At 33.6% G+C, this 22,455-nt stretch overlaps 1 protein-coding gene across 1 annotated transcript in view; it reads left to right on the top strand.

Annotated features, from left to right (window-relative positions):
- The window catches only part of LOC134272542 (dynein axonemal heavy chain 3-like), a gene marked incomplete at its 3' end in the record, with an annotated part of 28,127 nt that extends 5,994 nt beyond the window's left edge, over positions 1-22,133 (top strand). Inside the window, exons 5-28 of the mRNA XM_062754765.1 lie at positions 6,132-6,296; positions 6,549-6,683; positions 6,818-6,905; positions 7,038-7,168; positions 7,445-7,545; positions 7,903-8,017; positions 8,252-8,385; positions 8,785-9,063; positions 9,605-9,625; positions 12,166-12,310; positions 15,268-15,291; positions 15,863-16,101; positions 16,521-16,887; positions 17,260-17,373; positions 17,667-17,819; positions 18,220-18,399; positions 18,637-18,775; positions 19,121-19,311; positions 19,633-19,728; positions 19,977-20,168; positions 20,496-20,629; positions 20,970-21,132; positions 21,392-21,574; positions 21,975-22,133. Coding sequence (XP_062610749.1) covers positions 6,132-6,296; positions 6,549-6,683; positions 6,818-6,905; positions 7,038-7,168; positions 7,445-7,545; positions 7,903-8,017; positions 8,252-8,385; positions 8,785-9,063; positions 9,605-9,625; positions 12,166-12,310; positions 15,268-15,291; positions 15,863-16,101; positions 16,521-16,887; positions 17,260-17,373; positions 17,667-17,819; positions 18,220-18,399; positions 18,637-18,775; positions 19,121-19,311; positions 19,633-19,728; positions 19,977-20,168; positions 20,496-20,629; positions 20,970-21,132; positions 21,392-21,574; positions 21,975-22,133 — 3,648 coding nt within the window. The remainder of the gene's footprint in view (positions 1-6,131; positions 6,297-6,548; positions 6,684-6,817; positions 6,906-7,037; positions 7,169-7,444; positions 7,546-7,902; positions 8,018-8,251; positions 8,386-8,784; positions 9,064-9,604; positions 9,626-12,165; positions 12,311-15,267; positions 15,292-15,862; positions 16,102-16,520; positions 16,888-17,259; positions 17,374-17,666; positions 17,820-18,219; positions 18,400-18,636; positions 18,776-19,120; positions 19,312-19,632; positions 19,729-19,976; positions 20,169-20,495; positions 20,630-20,969; positions 21,133-21,391; positions 21,575-21,974) is intronic.
- Positions 22,134-22,455: the final 322 nt, after the last annotated feature.

The following is a 22,455-nucleotide window of genomic DNA, read 5'->3' as shown; positions in this document are numbered from 1 at the left end:
TTATATTGCAGTGATAGACATTTTCTATGTATTGAAAATTGGGGTTTACCTTTTTTGTTGGTTTACCCCCCCCCTCCTTTCAATTTGCCTCCGACTCCTATGGACTTGATTACATCGATTAATCCATCTGATGAGCAAATGCACTTAAATATCTATGTGCGTACTTATTTCAAAAAAAAATATATATTCATTTATATTGCTTTGAAGACAGTCTGAAATAAAAATGACCGAACAACGTGTACCCTGGGTCCTGATCACGTGATAATTCCTATCGTTTATGCAGTATAGGTTATGCCGCAAGGCGCTTTGCAAAAAATGGAATCGAAATTATCCTTTTATCATTCACATCATTCGCAGCTGTAACATATTCAATTTTTATGAGCTGAACAGTTTTTGATTTTTATTAACCATGAACTATATGTACCACGTCGTTATGATGCAACCGGAAATTCATAACTTCCTTTTATTTCTATACAGTACCTTTTGTAAACTCTTTTTATATAGTCAAAAAATATCAAATATCTTGATGAGAAATAACAATGAAATTGAAACTTTATAACAATAATATTTTAATTTTATCAAGCATTAAAAAAAATATTTTACTTATGATTTTCTACATGTTATCAATGAAGAATTATTATGCTGAATTATAACAAAAATTACTTCTCAATTCCCATGTTCACTATCTAACACAACCATGCACAGAAAGATCAGCCGCTGCGATAATAATGGGTCTTTCCGTTTACCATAACGGGCCTCCATACGCGTAACCATGCAGACAGAAATAATCTTTTTCTTGTTTAATTAAATAAACCCTTTCCAGTTTAAGTTGACAATCGCAACAAGCGTCAATTTGTGCACATTAATGAGCAATAAGTGAGATTCAAACAGGCTTAATTACCCCCCGCAATCATCGGTTGCTATGTTAAAAATGCAACTTCCGTTAAAAAAAGAGTGCTCGTATCAATAAACGCAACGGTAGAAAATTTATTAAAATTCAAAACATGCAAGTATGACAGTTTTTGTTCATTTTAATACCCACCATGACTTGCGGTTCAAACGCCTTGCATGGTATCGGATGAAATTGAGGGTATCCACGACGGAAAATATAGCGTAATTTCACTATAATAGTGAGATACCACTATTATAGCGGAATTTACCATGATTTACGTTTCCCCCCAACCTGTTGAAAATTAAAATACATTTTTGAATATAGTTGATGCATGTGTCTAACTTCAATTTATATTTTATGCAGCCAACATTTACTTGAGGAATTGATCAAGTTTTAAATGGTACCATATTTGTTAGATTTTTTATCCGACTGTGAGTTTTCAAAATATTCGTCACTATCGTCTCCATCAATTAGACGCATGACTTTTCACACATATCTAAGCGATTTGATGATCAAGACTTATTTCCATTGTTTACTTTATATATTTCCCGGGCGACAATTGATGGTTACATCAATGTTTTCTTGTTTTTTCTTTATATGAATTGATATTTACAATAACCGTGGGTCAATTAAGGAGATAATTTTCCGAGAAAAACTATTTCATCAAGAAAGCGTATTTATTGTCAGAATTTTTTACCCTCTCCATTTCCCTAAAATTCATGATATTAATTGAAATACTACATTAAATTTTGAAATACCAGTATACGATACAATCATGCTTATCTTTTATTTACTTATTTAGGTATACACATGTACGAGAATATACATACATAATTTTATGTATGTACACTTGAAAGTGCAAGGTGTGCTATTTTACTGCGTATAAAATCTTGACTGCAACATAAAAATCAGTTTTTATATTCCAGCATTTTCCTTGATATTTTTTTCCTATTAAAGATTTATTTTTGATTTAGCTAAGACATTATCTATGCATTACTTTGTTTCGGTTTTAATACTACACTATAGTATTTTTCAGGCACGTAGCATCGTTTTCGAAAGTGGGGGGGGGGCAACCTGAGAATTTTTTTTTTTACTTACCTGAAAAAGTTGACGAGCAAAAAAACAAAAACAAAAAAAAAAACAAAAACAAAAAAAACCCCGAGAAGTTAAAAGTTGCTCAAAGTCGAAAATCCTATTTCGTGGGTTGGGGGGGGGGGGGGGTGGGGTTGTGGCTAACTTTTTTCAAGACCAACTACCTTTTAATTCAAAGTTTTTGGGGTAAATTTTCTTTATAACACTGTACTGTGCTGAAGTGTGGAGGGTCCAACCTTACTTTGAGTGAACATTTTCTATAGTAAAGGTAATGTCGGGAGAAAAAGTGATACCACGTCCCTGCTTTTTAATAGTATATACTCATTATTGATATGAAGCTGAATAAGGTTACATATTTTTTTAAAAACAAAGAACAGGCAAATATATTTATCTTACGTGTATGAAAGAGAAAATATTCCCAACGACGACAGCTATGTCATCCTCTGTCCTTTTGACAATCACATATAATCTGTATTTAGTATTTGTGGTAGTCGGGTCTGTTATTATGCTTCTAAAATAATGTACATTGCACATGTATTTATAATTATGACGTGAAGCGGTCACCCATCCAAAGGTTACACAGGCTCGCCGTTGCTGAAAACCTACATGTAGCAAGGCAGTATAAGTTGCATATACAGTGTACTTCCCCCCCCCCCCCCCCCCCGGCTTAGGGAAGCTTCGAACCTAAGCTTAGCATGAGTTCTCCCTAAGTGTCTGGACCTCTTCAGTACCGGCAAATAATGTCGTCCACGAATACAAAGTCTGTACCTGGACACAAAGTCCTAACCTTAGAGCTTCTTGATGCTAGCTCTAAGACTTCCTGAAGCAAAGTCGCAAAACAACACGCTTCCATCAATTTTGTCATGTTTGTGAATGAAGCCCGTTATGCTTAAATTATCCCATGTTTCCCACTATTGTTGATGTCCCTGACATACCCTCCTAACTAGACAGTGATTCCTTATATTTCCATTTCATTGTGAAATTAAATTGTAGATTTAGACTTTAAAAATGCAGACATGGATTTAAATTACACGATGATTCCCATCCCAATTTCAAAAGCCCTCGCCCACTGACATCAAACACAAAGGCAGCCACACAAGATTTTCATGCATATTTGGCATCCTTAGCGTCAGGCTCCGAGACAGATGTGCACAAGATTTGCATGCATATTAGGCCTCCTTAGCTCCTGACATATTGACCTACCATTTAAATTCCGGTAGAATTATCAAGAAATTAACTCCGCTAGCTCTCAAAAAGTTATCACAGAGAGAAAAGTTAGAAATGGAAATATTTACTTTTAAACCACTGTATGACTGAATGAGTTTTTCGAAGATGTTTACAGACCATTTCATTAAATTCCCAGTAAATTTGACAAGCATTAAAAAATCAAAACTACGTTCAGTGTTTTTGACGGGTGTAGATACCCCCAGTCAATGTCAGAATATACTTCATTAATTGTCCAAATGTTCTTGTAAATATTTATAGAAGACACCACCCTTCACGCGACAAACAAAATAAAAAGGAGCTAGTGAAGGTTTGATTTTAATCGGACTGCCTTTTATGCATTTACTTATAATGTCGTCAATTGAAATTCAATTGTATTTGCTTATTTACCGCTGTCTGTTTTCAAGTCGACGAAAGAAAATTCGGAATCCGATTTCACACAACTTTTTTGAACAATGACACTAAAATGCAATTGCTGGAGTAAAATAAGGAAAGCAAGTCGTAATAAGACAAAATGCAAGTGCAAGCCAGAAAATGAATACTTATTCATCTGTTTATTCGCACGCACTTGTATATATTATCTATTTATAACTCATTTATATAACCCCTTACAACTTTGTTGCAATTTATGGAGGAACTGACAATGCGGAGTCAGTTCAAGTATTGTTTTTAGAAGGAAAAACAAGGTACATACTTACAGATTGTCACGGGAAGGGACGGGAGAGGGGGGGGGGGGAGGTTAAGATTTTTTTTTTTGCAAGAACATGTTTATGAATCAGTCAAAAAACTAGGTTTCTGAATGTTACGTGTGGAATTATTTGAAATTATTACACAGGTAAATTGTATAAAAAGAATAAAATTAAAAATAAAACAAACCCGGTTCTCTCAAACGAAGGGGCGTGCCCACCCCCCCCCCCCCCAATTTTATAATTAAATTACATTCTATACTTATAAACAGTGTAATGAACTTGTAACATGTACATGTATTATGCAATATGCACCACTAAATATACATAAAGGCAGTGGATTTTATTCATTTTACATAATACACTGAAAACAATAAAGCCCACTTATATGATCTTAATACCATCGGGTGTACGAGATATTGATATTTACAGCAACAATGACTAGTTTTGTTGGACAGCTTACCTTGAAAAAAATAATCTATCATATTTTCTTTTCCTGGATTTCAGAACGTATTTCAGAAGGAACATGCAACAATTTATTTGTTAGAAATTTTACAAACATTTTGATTCTTATTTTAAATAAGTAGGCCTAGATCGATTGAATTTACTTGAACAAAAAAAAAAAAAACAATTTACCTTTCTCGTCCACATAATCTCAGGATCTCTTCACAATTATAAATTGTCATATATCTTTCAAATTACCTTTTCTAAGGAATTATGAAGTTCTAAAAAATATTATCAACAGCAAGTCAGCAACTTAAAAAAAGTTGAAAAAAGTATTTTTTACACGATCTATTGTGACGTCATCAATGAATCTATTGCGTAATATTCATAAGCATTTCCAGGCGAGAATCAAACAATTATATCAGTTGCAAAACAAACATAAAAAGTGCTAAAAATCTTGATTATTTAAATATTTTCTTATTTGCGTACTATTACAATCTTTCTCTGTTACATTTTTTTTTTTGGGGGGGGGGGGGGGGGGGGTCAGATAAACACTTTAACTTCAATCTTTAAGCATGCTGATCTAACGTTATCCCTATCGATAGTTTTCACCTGAAGGGTGGATAACATATATTGTCTACCTAATTTATTGTTCAGTCTATGTTCTTAATGATAATGATTAGACTTATTTACTTATTTTGTAACTTTCTTAAAAAAAAATTAACAGCAATTACGGTGCCTTTATTGAAAAATGATTTCACATTAGATTTCTCAACTTGAAATCCGGAATAACAAAGAAGGCATATAAACTCAATTTCAACATTGGCCGCAGCAAACGCGATTCACAAGATGTTGTTAAATCGAAACATTTTTGCGTTATAAAAAATATATGTAAGTTTCATGAATCGCGTTCATTGCGGCCAAAGTGAATTTTGCGATCAAAGATATAAAAACTGCCATTTTTAGAGAATATATTGAAACATGGTATGGTTTTGAGATTTACGTAGCGTTTGTGTGACGTTTTGGCGCCATTTTACATCCGTGATCAGATAGACCTGATCGTGTACAAAATATATCAACACTTTATTTCTGAAGGCATCATTGTTTATTTTTGACGAATTTACTAGGCCGATAGTGGTAACAACCGTATTTTCTTCTTAACACCTCCATGCCAGCCCTAGGCTTTCATTGTTTCCAGGTAAGTCCAGACTGCATCAATTTTACGCTTGATTGGCGTGTATAAACGCGCAATAAAAACTTCGAGAGATAGAGAGTAAAATTCAATGAAATATGTGTAACGGGACCAAGATTTTGGTTCGAGAGATAGAGAACTTCGAGAGATAGAAGTTAGAGAGATCAGGAGTAAATTTGCTTAATTATATAGAGGGAAAAAACGGGACCGGAGGTTCACTTTGAGAGATCGAGAACTTCGAGAGATCAGAGTTAGAGCCATCGAGAGTCACCTGTATGTTTTTGAAAGAAAAAAAAAGACTTATGTATGAGTCATAAAATAAAGCTGAGCTGTCTGTTCCTCTCATGTTATTAGATTCTTTTGGTTTAAGTGGAAATGAGTTCACAAAGTGAGCTTATTTAAAGGTTAATGGCCCTGCAGTCTTGTTTCTTCATTTTCAGTTCCAATGGTTCTGAACATATAAAAGTTGTGCCTCTCTAATACTGATTCTTTTGTTTCTAGTAAGCAAATTGTCCTAATTGATAAAGAATCTAGATTAATGAAAATGTCAAATTTTCATTTGATTTCTATGCATTTTGAGGATAACTGCTCTTTCTTTCAGTTTTTGTCCCATGATATTCCCCTGTTCCAAGGCATCATTTCTGACTTGTTCCCTGGAGTAGATCTTCCAGAGGCGGACTACGGTCAACTGGAGGAGGCCCTGAAAGAGCACATCTTAAAACGAAAACTCCAAGCGGAAGGATGGTTCATTGAGAAAATTATCCAGGTAATAATCATGTGACAATTATTAAGAAATAAAGTATTACAAAACATGATTTATGAAAATATTATCAAGGTTATGTAATTGTGCTTCTTTGATAAAATTATTCAGGTATTGATGATGTTTTACATTGAGGAAATCATGTATTGTTCTATTAGAAAAAGTGGAAATTAATATGATCACGATTGTTGATCTATTTTTAGATGTATGATATGATCGTTGCGCAACACGGTCTGATGATTGTTGATCTATTTTTAGATTTATGATATGATCCTGGTACGACACGGTCTGATGATTGTTGGGGATCCCCTTGGGGGGAAGACCTCAGCCTTTAAGATCCTGACTGAGGCCCTTCATGTAATGCATGACAAAGGACTCATGGAGGAAAACAAGGTAAATATATTGCTCTAAAATCTGTTGCTATGGAAGTAATAAACAATTTTGGACTTATGTCAAATTTTTTTGTGTAAGTTTTCAATAAGAAAGTAAGTTTTATGACTATTTGACTGTATTATTTTGATTTGTAGGTGATATACTCCATAATTAATCCCAAGGCCATCACCATGGGACAGTTGTATGGTAGATTTGATCCTGTCTCCCATGAATGGTTTGATGGTGAGTACAAAGTTTTTTGAAAGAATTCCTAACAAATAAGATTGAAAAAAAAACCTGCTGCTGAGATGCAGTAATAGTCGCTTAGGTCAGAGACAATTCATCCTTTGACGATGTTCCTGTATATGTTTATAGGTGTTCTGGCTAACACGTTCAGGGAGCATGCCTCTAACACATCTCCAGACAGGAAGTGGATTATTTTTGACGGACCGGTGGATGCAGTGTGGATTGAGAACATGAATACGGTGCTTGATGACAATAAAAAGGTCAGAGTTAATCATGGTCTTGTACATGTAAAACAGTGCAAAACTTGTTTGTTGTATGGGCATGTTTTTTTTTTTAAAGTAAATATATGCCTCAGAAATTTCAATGCTGTAAATGCATATGTCAAGGAAAATTAATGGATTTTAGTGATGCATACAGAATTTTATTAAGATGTTAAAAAAAATGTGCTTTTTTAGTTGAAATCATGGTGAATGGAGATACTTTGCTTCATGGTCCCCTCTGTCAGTGTGAGTAAGTTATCATGTATTTATTTCTAGCTGTGCCTGATGAGTGGAGAGATTATCCAGATGAACAACACACAGAACATGATCTTTGAAGCCATGGACCTTGAGCAGGCATCCCCCGCCACAGTCAGCAGGTCATAGAGTTATTCTAAAAAATTCCTAATCCTTCAATCAAGAGGCTTTAATTTTAGAAGTCTCTTTTCTGTTTTGATTGAAAGACAGCATTTTTTTTTTGTCTTTGTAATATTTGAGAAGGAAAGGGTCAAGCATGGATGTTAGTTTTGTTTCACAATATCAACGTCCATGCATCATATGTTTATTTTTTTAAAAGGAAATATTTAGATCAGATATGACATTTTTGCAAGTGTTGACTTGATATGGTATAAAGTGCAATCAATTGTTAAGATTTTGTAGTTGTCCAATGTCCATCCAGAATTTGTGAAAGAAAAAAGAATTTATTGAATTATAATTGATATTCTGGTTTGATACAGATGTGGTATGATTTACATGGACCCATTACAGCTGGGATATAATGCTTTAATCAAGTCCTGGATGGAGTATGAACTCCCTAATAACCTCACATGGGAACAGAAAGACACCATCAAGGTACACAGAAGAGCGTTTTATTTCAGCATGAAATGAGTGCATTTTAAGTATTAAATGTCTATGGTTTCTTCAATCTTTTATTTTAAATTTCATGCAGAAACTTTAGAAAGAATTTGATGGCATTTTTAGCAAGGGTGTTGAGTTAGCTAATTTTTAAAGAAAAACTTAAATTTGCATCTCACTAAAATTTTACTGAATATTGAGTATTAAATACAATGAATTATCTATTAATAGATGCTGTTTGAGTGGATGCTGGAGCCGTGTTTGAATTTTGTGTCCAAGTATTGTAAATGTCTTCTGACGTGTCACCCAATGCATCTGACAGCCAGCATGCTGAACCTCTATAGCTGTATGATGGAGGATGTCAGGTAACTTCTTAACTGCTGAGTTCTTGAAATGATATTTGAAGTATCAGACATTTCATAGGCCAAAGTACCAAAAAATGTTAGTTCTTACAAATTACCAAACAGTAAAACTCAGTTAAAACAAAGTCACTGGGACCTGTGAAATTACTTCATTATATCTGTAATTTGTTATATCGGTATAAGGAATTTATTAAAATTATACAGCTGGGGATTTAAGATAATTTCGCTATATCCCTGAATTAGCAATATCTGTGTTTGTACTACAGTGTAAATGAGTTTTGTTGTAAATAGGACAGAAAAGGAAAAAAAAAACAGGTTTAAGCTTCGTTGTTGAACATTTTAGCCCTTGATCATCTTGTTACCATTTACATCATGCAGTAATCTTCTATTCTTGCTTTGCAGAAGACTTGGTTTGGACGATGATGAAGAGGAAGAAGAGGCCTTTGTGGAGGAGGACGAAGAAGGAGGAGGTGGAATGGACTCTGATGATGAGGGCTCCAAGGAGAAGTCCCTCACAGACCAGAAAATCATCGAGGAAAGGACGGCCATGCTGATCGCCTACTTCTTCTTCTCCATGGTTTGGTCCATTGGGGGTACACTGGACGCCAACTCCCGCACCAAGTTCGATGAATTCTTCAAGGGGCTTTGTGACATGGATGGAACCACCTCAAAATATCCAAGGTGATTATTTTATTTTCTTGCTCATTGAATTTTGTCAGATTAAAAAGTATTTTAAATAAACATTATTAATGATTTGGAGAAATCTTTTAAATGAAGTATATGAATGAAAGGCTTATTGAGTTTTTCTTTAGGTAAACATTTTTATTGTAATCATTTAATGACATAAAGTGCTAGGCCATAAGCAATGCTTTAATGCATTTCTTTCTTGCAGTTAGAGCGGTGCTTGAACTCACACTTTTTCATTTCAGTTTGTGTATTATGTGCCAGACTTCTTTCTCAGTAGCACTCAATTTTTGTAATCTGGTATTATTTCACATCATGTGCACAAATACTATTGTAGCATATTTGTGTTTTCACCAGCATCAGAATTTGAACTGTATATACATATAACATAAGCAAAATTGTGGAAATTTTAGTTGTTTAACTTGCTTTGAACTTCTGAGATAATTTTTTTTTTCCAAAAGCATAAACAGCATTTTCTCAGAATGCTAAGCTTGACTCTTTAATTATGACATCATATCCTAAATGAATATTTCAATAGGGTTGGAAAAAAGATAGAAAAGTAAGTATGTAAGCATGAATTTGATTGGTCCATCCAGTCATGTGACTGGTGGGTTGGGCCTTCATTTCATGTGACTGAGATTGTGATAAAAATTAGGATAGGCTTTGCACCATACTAACCAATCTTGACAAACTGTGTGGAAATGAGTGACATAAAATGAGATGTGATTGGTCCTTATAAACCATCCATGACCTGATAAATTTGACAAATTTTCCCACCATTTTCATTCAAAGTTTCCAATTGTAAAATTTATGATTAAACTTGGAAATTTTGAGTGTTTATCATTTAGTATGCATGTGTTCCAAACTTCCAATCAATCACCCCTCCCAAATTTTTTATAAGTCACAAAATCATAACAGCATGAACATTCCCTAGAGATATCCCTTTCCTCATGGATTCCACATGTACCATAACATTTATTTATATTCTCTTTTGGGCAGAGGTTTAATGTTATTGGCATGGGTTTTGGCTCAATTTATTATTTGGGCTTTGGTTAAAGTAATTATTATTTAATCAGAAACACAATTGTCTTTGGGGAAAAAAGGTGTTGGTTAATTTTGCAGCATGCAGGTTCATACTTGCTTCTTTTAGGTTTATTTAAATGTCATCTATAAAAACCAAAGGCTCATCAAAATTTGTCCGTTGTCGATGTTTATTGTAAACTTTTCACATTTTCATCTTCTTCTCCAGAACCCCGGGCCAATTTCAACAAATTGGCCAAAAACAATATAATTTATTTGTATGAATTTTTAAAAGGATTCAAGTTTCTTCAAATGGAGGACCACACTCTCTATCAAGGGGAGCTGGTTAAGAATAGGCAAAACTTTAATTGTTCATGTCTTAATTTTAAAAAAACTTCTGTAGAACCCATTGGCTGGAAAAATAAAACTTCATTACAAAGAATAGATGTAAGTTTGGTAAAGTCACCATCCTCAAGGGAAGATGAGGGGCACAAAAGGTGATCAAAGTTTTCCAAAGGATTTTTATTTAAAGTGAATAAATCTGATAAAGAACAGATGGGTCATATATTGATATACCGTAAATCTGGAAATTTTTACGTCGATTTATTTTTGTGAATTCGGGTCAAAAAGCTGTTGATTAATTTTTACGCTTCAAATTTTTGCGAATTGTCACTGGTGCTAAAAATTAAAATCACTGAAGATTTTCATATCAGGTTATGTTTCAAATAATATGCCCAGTTAGAATACCACCAATATACTCACAACGTGGCAAGATATTGCAAAATCGCTTTTTGATAAAAATACAAAAGGATTAATTTGCACTGAAAATAATTTCTAACTCAAGTATAACAAACATTTTAGAGGTTGTGTATGCCTTTTAACCTAAAGTATAATCCAAATGAAGAAAAAATATAACTAATTTTCTCAACGTTTGGTTTTTCTCACCTAAAATTTACACACCGCGTTTACATTTGGAACTTTCTAGTAGTTTGAGTTATCGCCCGTGTTGATACACGGTTAGATAAAATGACAGTTATCTCTTTATTGGCAAATTAATTGATTAAAATAATTAAAAACGGGCATACCGCCTCAGTGCTTGTCAAATCATCGGACGATATCGCATATAATGAGGGCAATTTACGCACGGGTAATTAACTTGTAGTTATAGTAGACTAGTGTAAACAGGTTTCTTTTAAAAATGACCAGTGCTTACCGACACCTATTCACAGAGTTAAAAAAAGACACAAGTTCTCAGAAAAAAATTCTTCGCATGTTGATTTATTTTTAAGAAAAATATTTTTGCGAATTCCATGCACGCGCAAATTTGCTAAAAATTTATCTACAGTAAAAATTTCCAGATTTACGGTAATGACTTTGATTATGAGCATTGTGGCCCATGGGCCTCTTGTTTAGAATTTGTTTCAAAGTAATCATGGTTGTGTTTAAATTATTATTAGTCAAAATCTTGATTATATAATTTAAGTTGGGTCTTGGAAGAAATTTTTATAAATAACCTTAGTTATTTTGTGTGCTTAGCCATAGTCCTCAATTTCATTTTTTCCCAGTAGTATATAATGTGTTGTGTGTGTTAATTAACTTAAAATCAGCTGATTTTAAAACACTTATCTTATTTGTAGTGTAAAAACTATTGTAATTCAATACTGATTACAGATTTTTATCTGATTCCATATTTTTAAACTCTTGAACAAGTAATTTACTTAGTATATGACTGTGTTTCTGTCTACTTTTTGAGTGTTTTAATTAGTACATGTATATGTTAATTTGGTTAGTTCTATATATCCATCAACTTGATCATGATTGAAATTTCTTTTTCTTATAGCAAGCAGATTCAATTGAAATTAGCTATTACAATAACATAATTTGTCAGAGATGAAAAGCTGTACATTTTTTTTCAAATCATCATAAAAAATTTTTTTTCCCCTTATTTCCGGCATATCTCTCTTTTATTTAATTCATAATCATCATTTAATAGATATATTACAAATATACAAAAGAAACATTATTTCAAATTCAACCACAGGCTCTCAACAACAAGTGGTTAACATTTTGTTTTTGCAGACCCAAAGATCTGAAATTCGCCAACAATCTGAAGATACCAAAGAACGGCTCTGTGTACGACTTTGTCTACTTGAGGAAGCAGTACGGGTCGTGGTACAAGTGGACCAATCTAATTACTCCGCTCAACATCGACGAGAAAGCAAAGGTAATTAATTAATAAAGTCCGTCAATTAAGGGACAGAACTCTGGTTGTGAGTTCATGTTGATGTATTTTGTGGGCCTATTAATTCTCACTTTTAACCTTTATTCACTGTTGATTAATAAATTTCTAACACATAAGAACTATAATAATTTAGATTTAAGGATATGATCTGAATCTGTTTCAATTTGATGTATAATTTTAAGAAAATCGGACATTTAGTCCCTTAAAGGGGATAAGTTACATTATTTTGACAAGGACATATTCCTTATAATACTGCTAGTGACAATTTTGGCCATTTTGAAATGTCAACTCTTACAAATGATAAATAAAACAGGTAGCTTATATCTATGCATTATGTATGAAGAAATACAAGTAGATTAAACTTTATTTACCTGGAAAGTTTGTGCTGTGTTGCTTGGGTTTTGGTTTTCATATTCACTTTTTACCAATTTTTTTCTATTTTAAGTGTTATCAGCTTTTCTAGATTTGCTTTTACCCTGAATATTTTAAGTTAAAAACCCTTTGATGATGAAAAATTTGAAATGCTTACGACAAAATGCTCATTTTATAAATAAATAAATCAGGGATAAGAAAATAATAGTTTGTGTTTCATTTGACAGGAAGTAAAGGTAACCAAGGAAACATGCATGCAAATGAATAAAAGTAGTTCTATACATGTATTAGCTTCCTCTTTTTCTATAGTTCAAACATTTTGATACAGTGGCTTCCACTTAATTGGATAGCGGTTAAACGAATATTTCGGCTATTTCAATATAATATCAGGGCACAAAACCATTTCTTATATATTTATTAATAATTTCACCTGATATTCTGATAAGAAAATATCAGAATTTCGTTTTATCTGATACAAAAATTTGGTCTATCGTAGTATTTTTTGATAATTATGACCTTGTTCACACCTCTAATTTCCCTAGTGAAGCCTTTGTTTACACTGTCTGACACTTGAGTACGATAATGAGGGGATTAGTTACGGCTGAACGCACGCAGTTACCTTACCTGTGTTAATAATTGGCAAACTAAATTGACATGTTTTGATACAGTTATGATGATCAGCTTGGGTTTAAATTACTTTTAAGTGATGTAGTCGATAATTATGATAATTGTTTGCAACTTTTTCTAAAGCTAGATTTTAATTATTGAACGTATTAGCTTGTGTATTACAATTTGCTGGGACATTGAAATGCATGATATTTACAGGACTATTGACTTGAGAATTGTCACAAACAGTATCAAATACATAACCATACTAAAGAAACAAATAAAACAAAACAATTTAATATTTTTGTTTAATATTAATGTACCATTTATCCGGGGAAAAAAATAAATTATGGAATAAAGTCTGGCATTTAGTCTACTTCCGTTTCCAAAATGGCGGCCATCGAAGAAGGAATGTAAACATGTGCTGATTAAAGATGGCAATAACTATCAAAAACAATTTTTATAATTCATTTTATTGAAAAATTGTTATCATATTAAATTGATGAGTAAGTTTAACATTTTATTTTATAAATAAAAGTAATCAAACGATAACGAAAATGCAAGTTTGTTTGTTACAATGCATTGTCAATACATGTAGCTCTATACATCTTTGTATGGACTCGAAATGGAGCAAAACGGCTATTCCAATATTCGGCTATTCTGATAACAGAAGGCTGACAAAGTTACTATCAGATTAAGCGGGATCCACTGTATTATATTGCAGTACGTTATATATATGCATGTTTTATGATATATAGTACATTTATTCAATTTAAAGAATTAATTAATGACAAGATTTAAAACTCATTTCTTTGAGTAACTAGAATAATTGGATACAAATTGCACCCTTCAATTTTATTGAAATCTTGACTTAAAAATTAAAATGTGCATGAAAATGGTCTAATATAAAGCTATTTTTCTGCAAAAAAGTGAAACTCGAAAGAAATTCAAATATTAATTGCCATTGACAATAATACATTTTGGAATTTCTGATATTCAAAACAATAAATAGAACAGACCCCAGTCTGCAACTACGCAGGATGCGGTAAGATCTGTAATGTTATGTGTAAAATGTTGAAAGTGTCAAATATACTCACACCATTTTATAGCCATGAGCATGGTGTTCATTATGTTGTCAAGTATTGAATATGACTAGACACTTTGAATCGTGACTTTTAGAAAAAAAATTTACATTATTAAAATGCAAGAACATATTGTCTTGTTAGAGGAATAATCATTGTACGAACTGTGTAGATTGCACTTGTAGCTTTTCATACTTAATATACTGTATTTTAAACACAATTTGTCCTGAGGAGTAACATCTCTTGTGAAGTTTAAACTTTTTTTGCATGTAATTTGCATGAACCCAGTAGCATGTTATAATTCATATTGCATGCAGGACTGAAACTTTGCATGCTTAACTATGCATATTGCATGATCTATCAGTAAAGATTTTCCGCAAATATATGAAAAACACATTCTTGTAGGAAGTAGGGTATTGATGACTTAATTGTATAAATATAACCACCATTTTTTCCCTGCTGTTAGAGCATTTTCACAATTTCCGTCATAGATATTTCCCTGCAAATTCTCACAACCCAGTAAGTAGCTTGATATATAGAAAAAAAAAGCCATTTGTTTATAGCAAACTTTTTTCTCAAATTTAGATCTAGCTTTTTAGAACATCTGTATTCATTTTATAATATTAATTTTGTAAATTTTGATAAGATTTAATTTTCTTAAATTTTCACACTCGATAATTTAATTGATCCACAAATTCTTTAGATGTGTGCTTATGAAAAAGAAATTTTCAATTTTGCTCCCCGAAATTTTGCCAATGATAATTTTTTTTTTAACCCATATCACAGTTTGATAATATTGTGTTTGTGTGTGTGTTTTGCATTTAACCTTGACTAATATTCTCTTTCATTCATTCACTGTTTAATTAATGGTGTTGGCAGAAAGACAGAGATCTACGCATCATGGTAAGCACAGGGGGGATCCAACTTTTTATTAATTGTTAATATTCAAAATAATATCTTATCATGTATCTTACATGTAATTTTATGTTTATGTGATTTTTTTAAAAAGCCTTTTTATTAATACATTAAGCTAGTATCAAGTTTTAATTCATAATTGCAGTGTGCATCTCAAGATCAAGTTGCAAGGTCAAAATGGCAACAAATTAGTTATTATTTATTAATAACTTTTGCATGCAATAAGTAATCATGAAGGCAGATCAGTGCATGGAAATTTTAACAATTAATGTAGAAAATTTAAATGTCATAATTAGCAAATGATTTATTTGAAGTTCCGTCCTTAAGTAATTGCACATAAAACATCAATAGTAAATTGCTTTCAAGAATAGGACAAAGTGCATGTTTTTCCATAATTATATGCAGTTGTAGGCACTTTTAAATTTGTCAGGTTGTCTTATACTGTATATTGTACAACAGTCTATATTATATGTTTATATAATTGGTGTTTGTTTTCTCTTGTAATATATTGCAATAATAAACTTGTATTTTATCATTTTTCCCTTGACTCATTAAACAGATTAACGAGTTAATAATTAACACGGTGGAGACGGAGCGACAGAAGTATTTCCTGGAGCGCTTCCTGATGCAGGACAAGCCCCTGCTATTTGTGGGGCCCACGGGTACGGGGAAGTCAGCCATCACCAATAGTTATCTCCTCCAGCTACCCAAGGACAAGTACATCATCAGCAATATTAACTTCTCAGCTCAGACCTCGGCCAATCAAACGCAAGATATCATCTTCTCCAAACTTGATAGGTCAGAGTTTATCTTTTGTTATTAAGTGTATTTTTTATTTGTTTTTAATTTATAAAAATTGCTTATAGAGTATTGTTGCAGATAATGAAAAGATATTGGAAAAATTTTTGTAAAGAATATTATAATTGATAATGCTATAGATATTTTAATGTTGTTTGTCCTTGTGTTCTCCTATACAAAGCTATTGACTTGCAAAAAGATGTAGTTGAAAAAAGTGAATTCAATTTCAACCTGCATTGAGAGACCAAATCTTACAGAAATAGACTTTTGAAAATTAAATAATAGTCACTTGTTTGAGAGTTATCTCTCTTAGAAGAGGGGTGATGAACCTTAAAGGAAAATAAAATATATTTTAAAAATATTGATCCACCAAAAAATATCAATATATAAATCATATTCCAAATATTTCTGATTTACAGAAGGAAAAAGGGTGTGTATGGTCCAACCCTGGGAAAGAAACTCATGGTCTTTGTGGATGACCTGAACATGCCGGCCAAAGAGAAATATGGAGCCCAGCCCCCAATAGAAATCCTCCGACAGTGGATAGACCAGGGCTACTGGTTTGACAGGAAGGACACCAGTATACTGGAACTAGTGGACATTGTTATGGTCTCCGCCATGGGGCCACCAGGCGGTGGCAGGAACAATGTGACACCGCGGTTCCTCAGACATTTTAATATCATCGGCATTGAGTCCTTTGATGAGGACACTATGAAAAATATTTTCTCTCCTATCATTGAGTGGCATTTCAGGACTTTTGAAAATTCATTAAGGAAATTTTCAAGGGTAAGTTTTGATATTGTCCTTAAAATGTCAAATAGTAGGGTATTTTAAGTTATAGACTTAGTGTAATATTTTAGTCAATACATGTAATTTAACTGTGATGTAATATTTTGTGAATTGTCTTAGAAGTTTCTTCATAAAAGTAATGGAACTTGGCATTGCTTTTTATATTACTATAGATATCTAGATCTGCATCTAAACTTGTTTTTGCACATCTTTTATGTTTATGTAGCATTTTATGTGATGCAAAATAGTGTGAGCAGCCAAGTAAATGACCAAATTTATTTGTAGTCTCATTTATAGTCAAAATTTTATTGTGTTGAGAAATCCTTGATATGTACCTCGTGTTTCCAATGTATACACTTTCTTCTGTAGATAATTCTGACCAGTACACTAGAGATATACAACAATGCCATAGCTAACTTCCTGCCCACACCCTCTAGGTCACATTACGTCTTCAACCTCCGAGATTTCTCTCGTGTCGTTCAGGTAAGTATAGTTCAAGAGTCGACTATATTTGTTGTACATGCATTTTCCTGTCCTCTGGCATTTGAATTTTAACTGTTAGTAATTTGTCAGGAGGAAGCAGTTCTTAACCTGCATGATCACCAAGTAGCCAAATATTTAATTTGATTGTGGTTCTCTGACTCTGTACCTTTCTTTTACCTTTCTTTCTATGAGATTGATTTTCCGGTTATATTTCTGTAAATGGCAAAAAAGAAAAGTAGTACTGGTTTCTCATGTATGACTTTATTTATGCAATGCATGGGTCTGTTTTACAGGGGGTCCTGCTCCTGAAGCCAGGGGTGGTGTCGGAAGGTAGCATGGAGAACGGACAGAAGATCGTCAGACTGTGGGTCCACGAGGTCTACAGAGTGTTTTATGACAGGCTTATCAACGAAGAGGATCGTGAAATGTTCTTCAAGATGGTCAAAGTAAGTTAGCTTGGCATTGCATACATACACACTGCAGGTTTTTTGACAAGTAATTTTGTACAAATGCAGTGGGAAAGAATTTTGTTCCAGTCTTTTATGAATTAGCCAAAACTGTTTTGCTCTAAACTGTAAACAGTGTTAATATTGCCTAATCACACTTCCATTTTATATTCTCTTAGGCCAAGTTATGTTAAAAAGGGAGTTAACTCTGTTTTAGTTGACTTCACTGACAAAATGGATGAGAATTTCAAAAAGTGGAAAATTTCCCTGTGTACATGATGTTTAAGTCTTAATTTCAACCAGTGGGGATAGAAAAAACAGAGCAGAAAAAACTTGGGGGACAAAACTTAAACATACATTAATGATAATTTTTTATGACCATGTTTTTTTTGATTGACAGACTTGTGTGGAGAGTCAGTTCAAAGAGAAGATAAACACACTGTTCTCTCACATCATGGCCGACTCGTCTAAAGGGGTCACTGATGACGATATCAGAAGTCTGATGTTCGGAGATTATCTGTCAAAGGGCAAGGAGGAGAAATATTACGATGAAATACTCAACCTCAGTGACCTCAAAGAGGTGAGGGTTCAGGGGTCAAAGGTGATAGATGCTCAAAACTCACAAGAGTTTAAATGTACAATCAAGTGATCAAATGCAAAATTTAATATGCTGTAGAAATATGGATAAAAATATTCAATGTTGAAAGTGAACAAAGATACTACATGTATGTCACGTATATCTAATGATGATTGAAGGTTTCATTTAAAAGCATTACATTTTCCGAATCCCTAAATAATGATAATTTTTATTTTTCAGGCCATTGAGATGTACCTGGAGGAGTACAACATGATGTTTAAGGCTCCTATGAATCTAGTCATGTTCAGATTTGCCATAGAGCACATCTCCCGAATCAGTCGAGTTCTCAAGCAGCCCAGCGGTCACTGTCTACTTGTTGGTCAGTCTGGACATTAATTAGTTGATTTCATTTTATCTGCAAAAAAAAATTCCAAAATTGTGTTTTTGATCACTTAACTGGAACCAGTAAAACTAAATGGGGGGAGGGGGGATTGAATCTGAAAAAATGAACACTTGTTTTCAGTAAGAATTTTAAAAGTTGCCATGTCAATTATTGAGATTTCTGGTATTGTGTATTTTAAAAAATGGCAGACTCTTTCTTATAAGCTATGAGAGACATAATTGAGGATATTTAATGCTAAAGTTTAGCTAGAATACTCTTTAGAATTCAAATCTTGAAACACAAACAAGTGGCTCCATGAAAACTCTTTTTCTGCTTGACTAGGTATTGGTGGTAGTGGGAGGCAGAGTTCTTCACGCTTGGCTGCTTTCATGTCGGACTTTGAACTCTTCCAAATTGAGATCACCAAGAACTACACCACCTCAGAATGGAGGGAGGACCTGAGACGCCTCATGAGGCGGGCGGGAGACGAGGGTACCTCCATGGTGTTCCTGTTTGGAGACCACCAGATTAAAGTAAGGATATCAATGTATCTCACTGTTTGACCAAAAAACTGCAGAATATTATGTATCAAGCTGGTAATTTATCATTGGTGACTATTTCTTGTTAGATTTAACATGCTGGGTTCTTTATTTTGTAAACCATAGAGATAATTGATTTTTCAAGACATGTTTCATTACTAGCTAGATAAAATTTATAGGAATTGCATACAAATATACAGAAGTTTCATGCAATTGAAGATATGAACACTGAACACAAAAAAATCTGTTCTCCTTTATATATGATTGTACACTTTTTTGGCCCGATGATATTTATATACTGAGATTTTGTTTTAGGATGAGTCTTTCCTGGAGGACATTAACATGATACTGAACACTGGAGACATCCCTAACCTGTACGACAATGAAGAGAGACTGGAAATTATTGAAAAGGTATGCCAGGGAGAATAGGTTTTCAACATTCAACTCATGAAATGAAATTTTGACATTAATAAGCAGTTAACCTTAATTTGATGGCATTGCTTAAATGTTAAGTTCTGGTAAATCTGGATGAGTTTTGAGGTAACCTTAAAGTTTTAAAAAATGTTCTTTGTCTGCAATTCCTAACTCTTAAACATAAGTTAATACATGTAGTTTCTGAAGACCAGACTTTTCACCTGTCTGTTTTATTTGACCTGTAGATGCAGCAGTTGGCCCTGCAGCAGAACTTACAGATAGAGATGACTCCCCTGAATATGTACAACATGTTTATAGAGCGTATCCGGCGTAACCTTCATGTGGTCCTGGCCTTCAGTCCTATTGGAGATAACTTCAGGAATAGGATCAGGATGTTTCCCTCCCTCATCAACTGCTGCACCATCGACTGGTTCAAGGTAGGAGTCAGAGGAGACTGAAGCTTTACAGTTCATTATATTGTTCACTAAATGTCTTATAAAAAAAGTAAAATATGCAAGTTTTTGCAAGCACTGTTACAGTACAAAAACAATTTTTAATTCAATTACAGTTGAACTTTAGAATTCCCAGTGTCAGTGTCTTGAATATTGACCCAACCACTTTTTTTTATGTAATGTGTATTTCAGCCTCTAACTATGTCTTGAATCATTGGATATATAAAAGTTTGAGGTTGACTCTGATGATATGAATTATTTAATATGATGACTGAGGGTAGAAAATAAATCTGGAACTGATTCTGTTTGTAGCCTTGGCCAGAGGATGCTTTGGAGTTGGTGGCCAACAAGTTCTTAGAGGACGTGGAGATGTCAGACGAAGTGAGGACCCAGACAATCTTCATGTGTAAACATTTCCATCAGAGTGTCAGAATGCTGTCAGAAAGGTGAGTAGATTGAAGATTGAGTATTATGTGCACATGCTCAGTGATCAAGAAGTCCAAACTGACCAATCTAGATAAAAAGTAGTTAGCTGTTGTTCATTTGTCAGTGGTTAATGATCTTTGAATGAAAAGATTTGAATGTTTCGTATGAGACCAATAATTTGAGGCCACATGTCATGGAAAGCTTTGGCAATTCTTTGGGAGTGTTCAAGGGAGATAATCTTTAGAGGTAAGTATGCCACTAAGCAGGGGGATCACTAAATACAGTAAAATTAGGTCAGAAAGAAATAGTTACAATTTATATATCAGAATGCCAATTTTAACCCTTGCTAATGTTTTGCAGGTATTATGAAACAATGAGGCGTCAGAATTATGTCACCCCCACATCATACCTAGAACTGATCAAAACCTTCAAAAGCCTGCTAGACCAGAAAAGAATGGAGATTCTGACCCTGAAAAATCGCTACATAGTGGGATTGGAAAAGTTAGAGTTCTCAGAAAATCAGGTAATATAAGTCACAAATCTGAGATCAAAAGAACAAAATTTGAAGTGTAGTGGAATGATTATTGCTAAATTCTATTCATGTACACATAAGTATAGATCCTTCAAGATTTATCTAAATTTTTGCATTGTTCTGTTAATATAACCATTATAGCTTTCAGAATCATATTTTTTTAAGGTCTCTTGGACAGAATGATAGATTTTGCCTTATAAATGTTTTTTACTGACCTTTTTGACTTATTTTTCTGATGGACTTTATTTAGGTCAGTATCATGCAACAGGAGTTGGTGGAGCTTCGGCCCAAACTGGTGCAAACGAGTAAAGAGACCGCGGAGCTGATAGAGTTCATCAGCAAAGAGAGCGTGGAGGTCGAGGCTGTCAAAAAGGTGGTAGAGGCGGACGAAGTGGTGGCCAATAACGCAGCCATGGAGGCCAAGGCCATCAAGGTAGGTCAAGGTCACTGGGAAGTAATGTAGGTAGAAGTGATGAAGGTTCAACAACTGTCTGTTTATTCAAAAAAAAATTTGTAAATTAGGATGATTTTCAGAGAAAAAGATTAATATAATAGATATGTGAACAAATTCAGCACACTTTGAAAGGCAGAATTTGACAGAAATTCCCTTTTGGTAAAATCTTAATGGACAAGATACCAAAGATGTTCTTGCAGACAAAAATTTTTTTATATTTCTTTTAATTCACTGTTATGAACATGTTAAATTAAAAAATAAAGTCCTTTAAAAAAAAAAAGAAAGTTGGAAATTGAGAGTATTTATTGTTATGATAGAATAACTCAGTTGACATGAATGAAATTGTACTGAAGTTTAACATTGGTTTTTATTTCTGTAGGATGAATGTGAAGCCAAACTGGCGATCGCCATGCCAGCCCTGAATGCAGCTATCTCTGCCCTGGACACCCTGAAACAGAACGACATCTCTCTAGTCAAGGCCATGGCTAACCCCCCTAATGGTGTCAAACTCGTCATGGAGTCTGTCTGTATCATGAAAGTAAGTAGTCAAGGCCATGGCTAACCCCCCTAATGGTGTCAAACTTGTCATGGAGTCTGTCTGTATTATGAGGGTAGGTAGTCAAGGCCATGGCTAACCCCCCTAACGGTGTCAAACTCGTCATGAAGTCTGTCTGCATCATGAGGGTTGGTGTTGATTAAGATAATCTCACAACTGAAATATAATAAAAATGAGTGGAATATTTTAATGAAATATACAGAACTTAGTTGTTAAATTAGTTCACTCACAATTTGAATAATTGGAAGGGAATTCCAATGTGTATGTTCAAGTGGACACTAAATTGATCACAATAATTTTAAAA

Source organism: Saccostrea cucullata, unplaced genomic scaffold (genome assembly GCF_032062105.1).
Source record: "Saccostrea cucullata isolate Sc308-1 unplaced genomic scaffold, CSIRO_AGI_Scuc_v1 ctg16603, whole genome shotgun sequence".
In the NCBI taxonomy this organism is placed as follows: domain Eukaryota; kingdom Metazoa; phylum Mollusca; class Bivalvia; order Ostreida; family Ostreidae; genus Saccostrea; species Saccostrea cuccullata.
The sequence above is the reverse complement of the archived record's forward strand: the minus strand, read 5'-3'. Positions and strand labels throughout refer to the sequence as shown.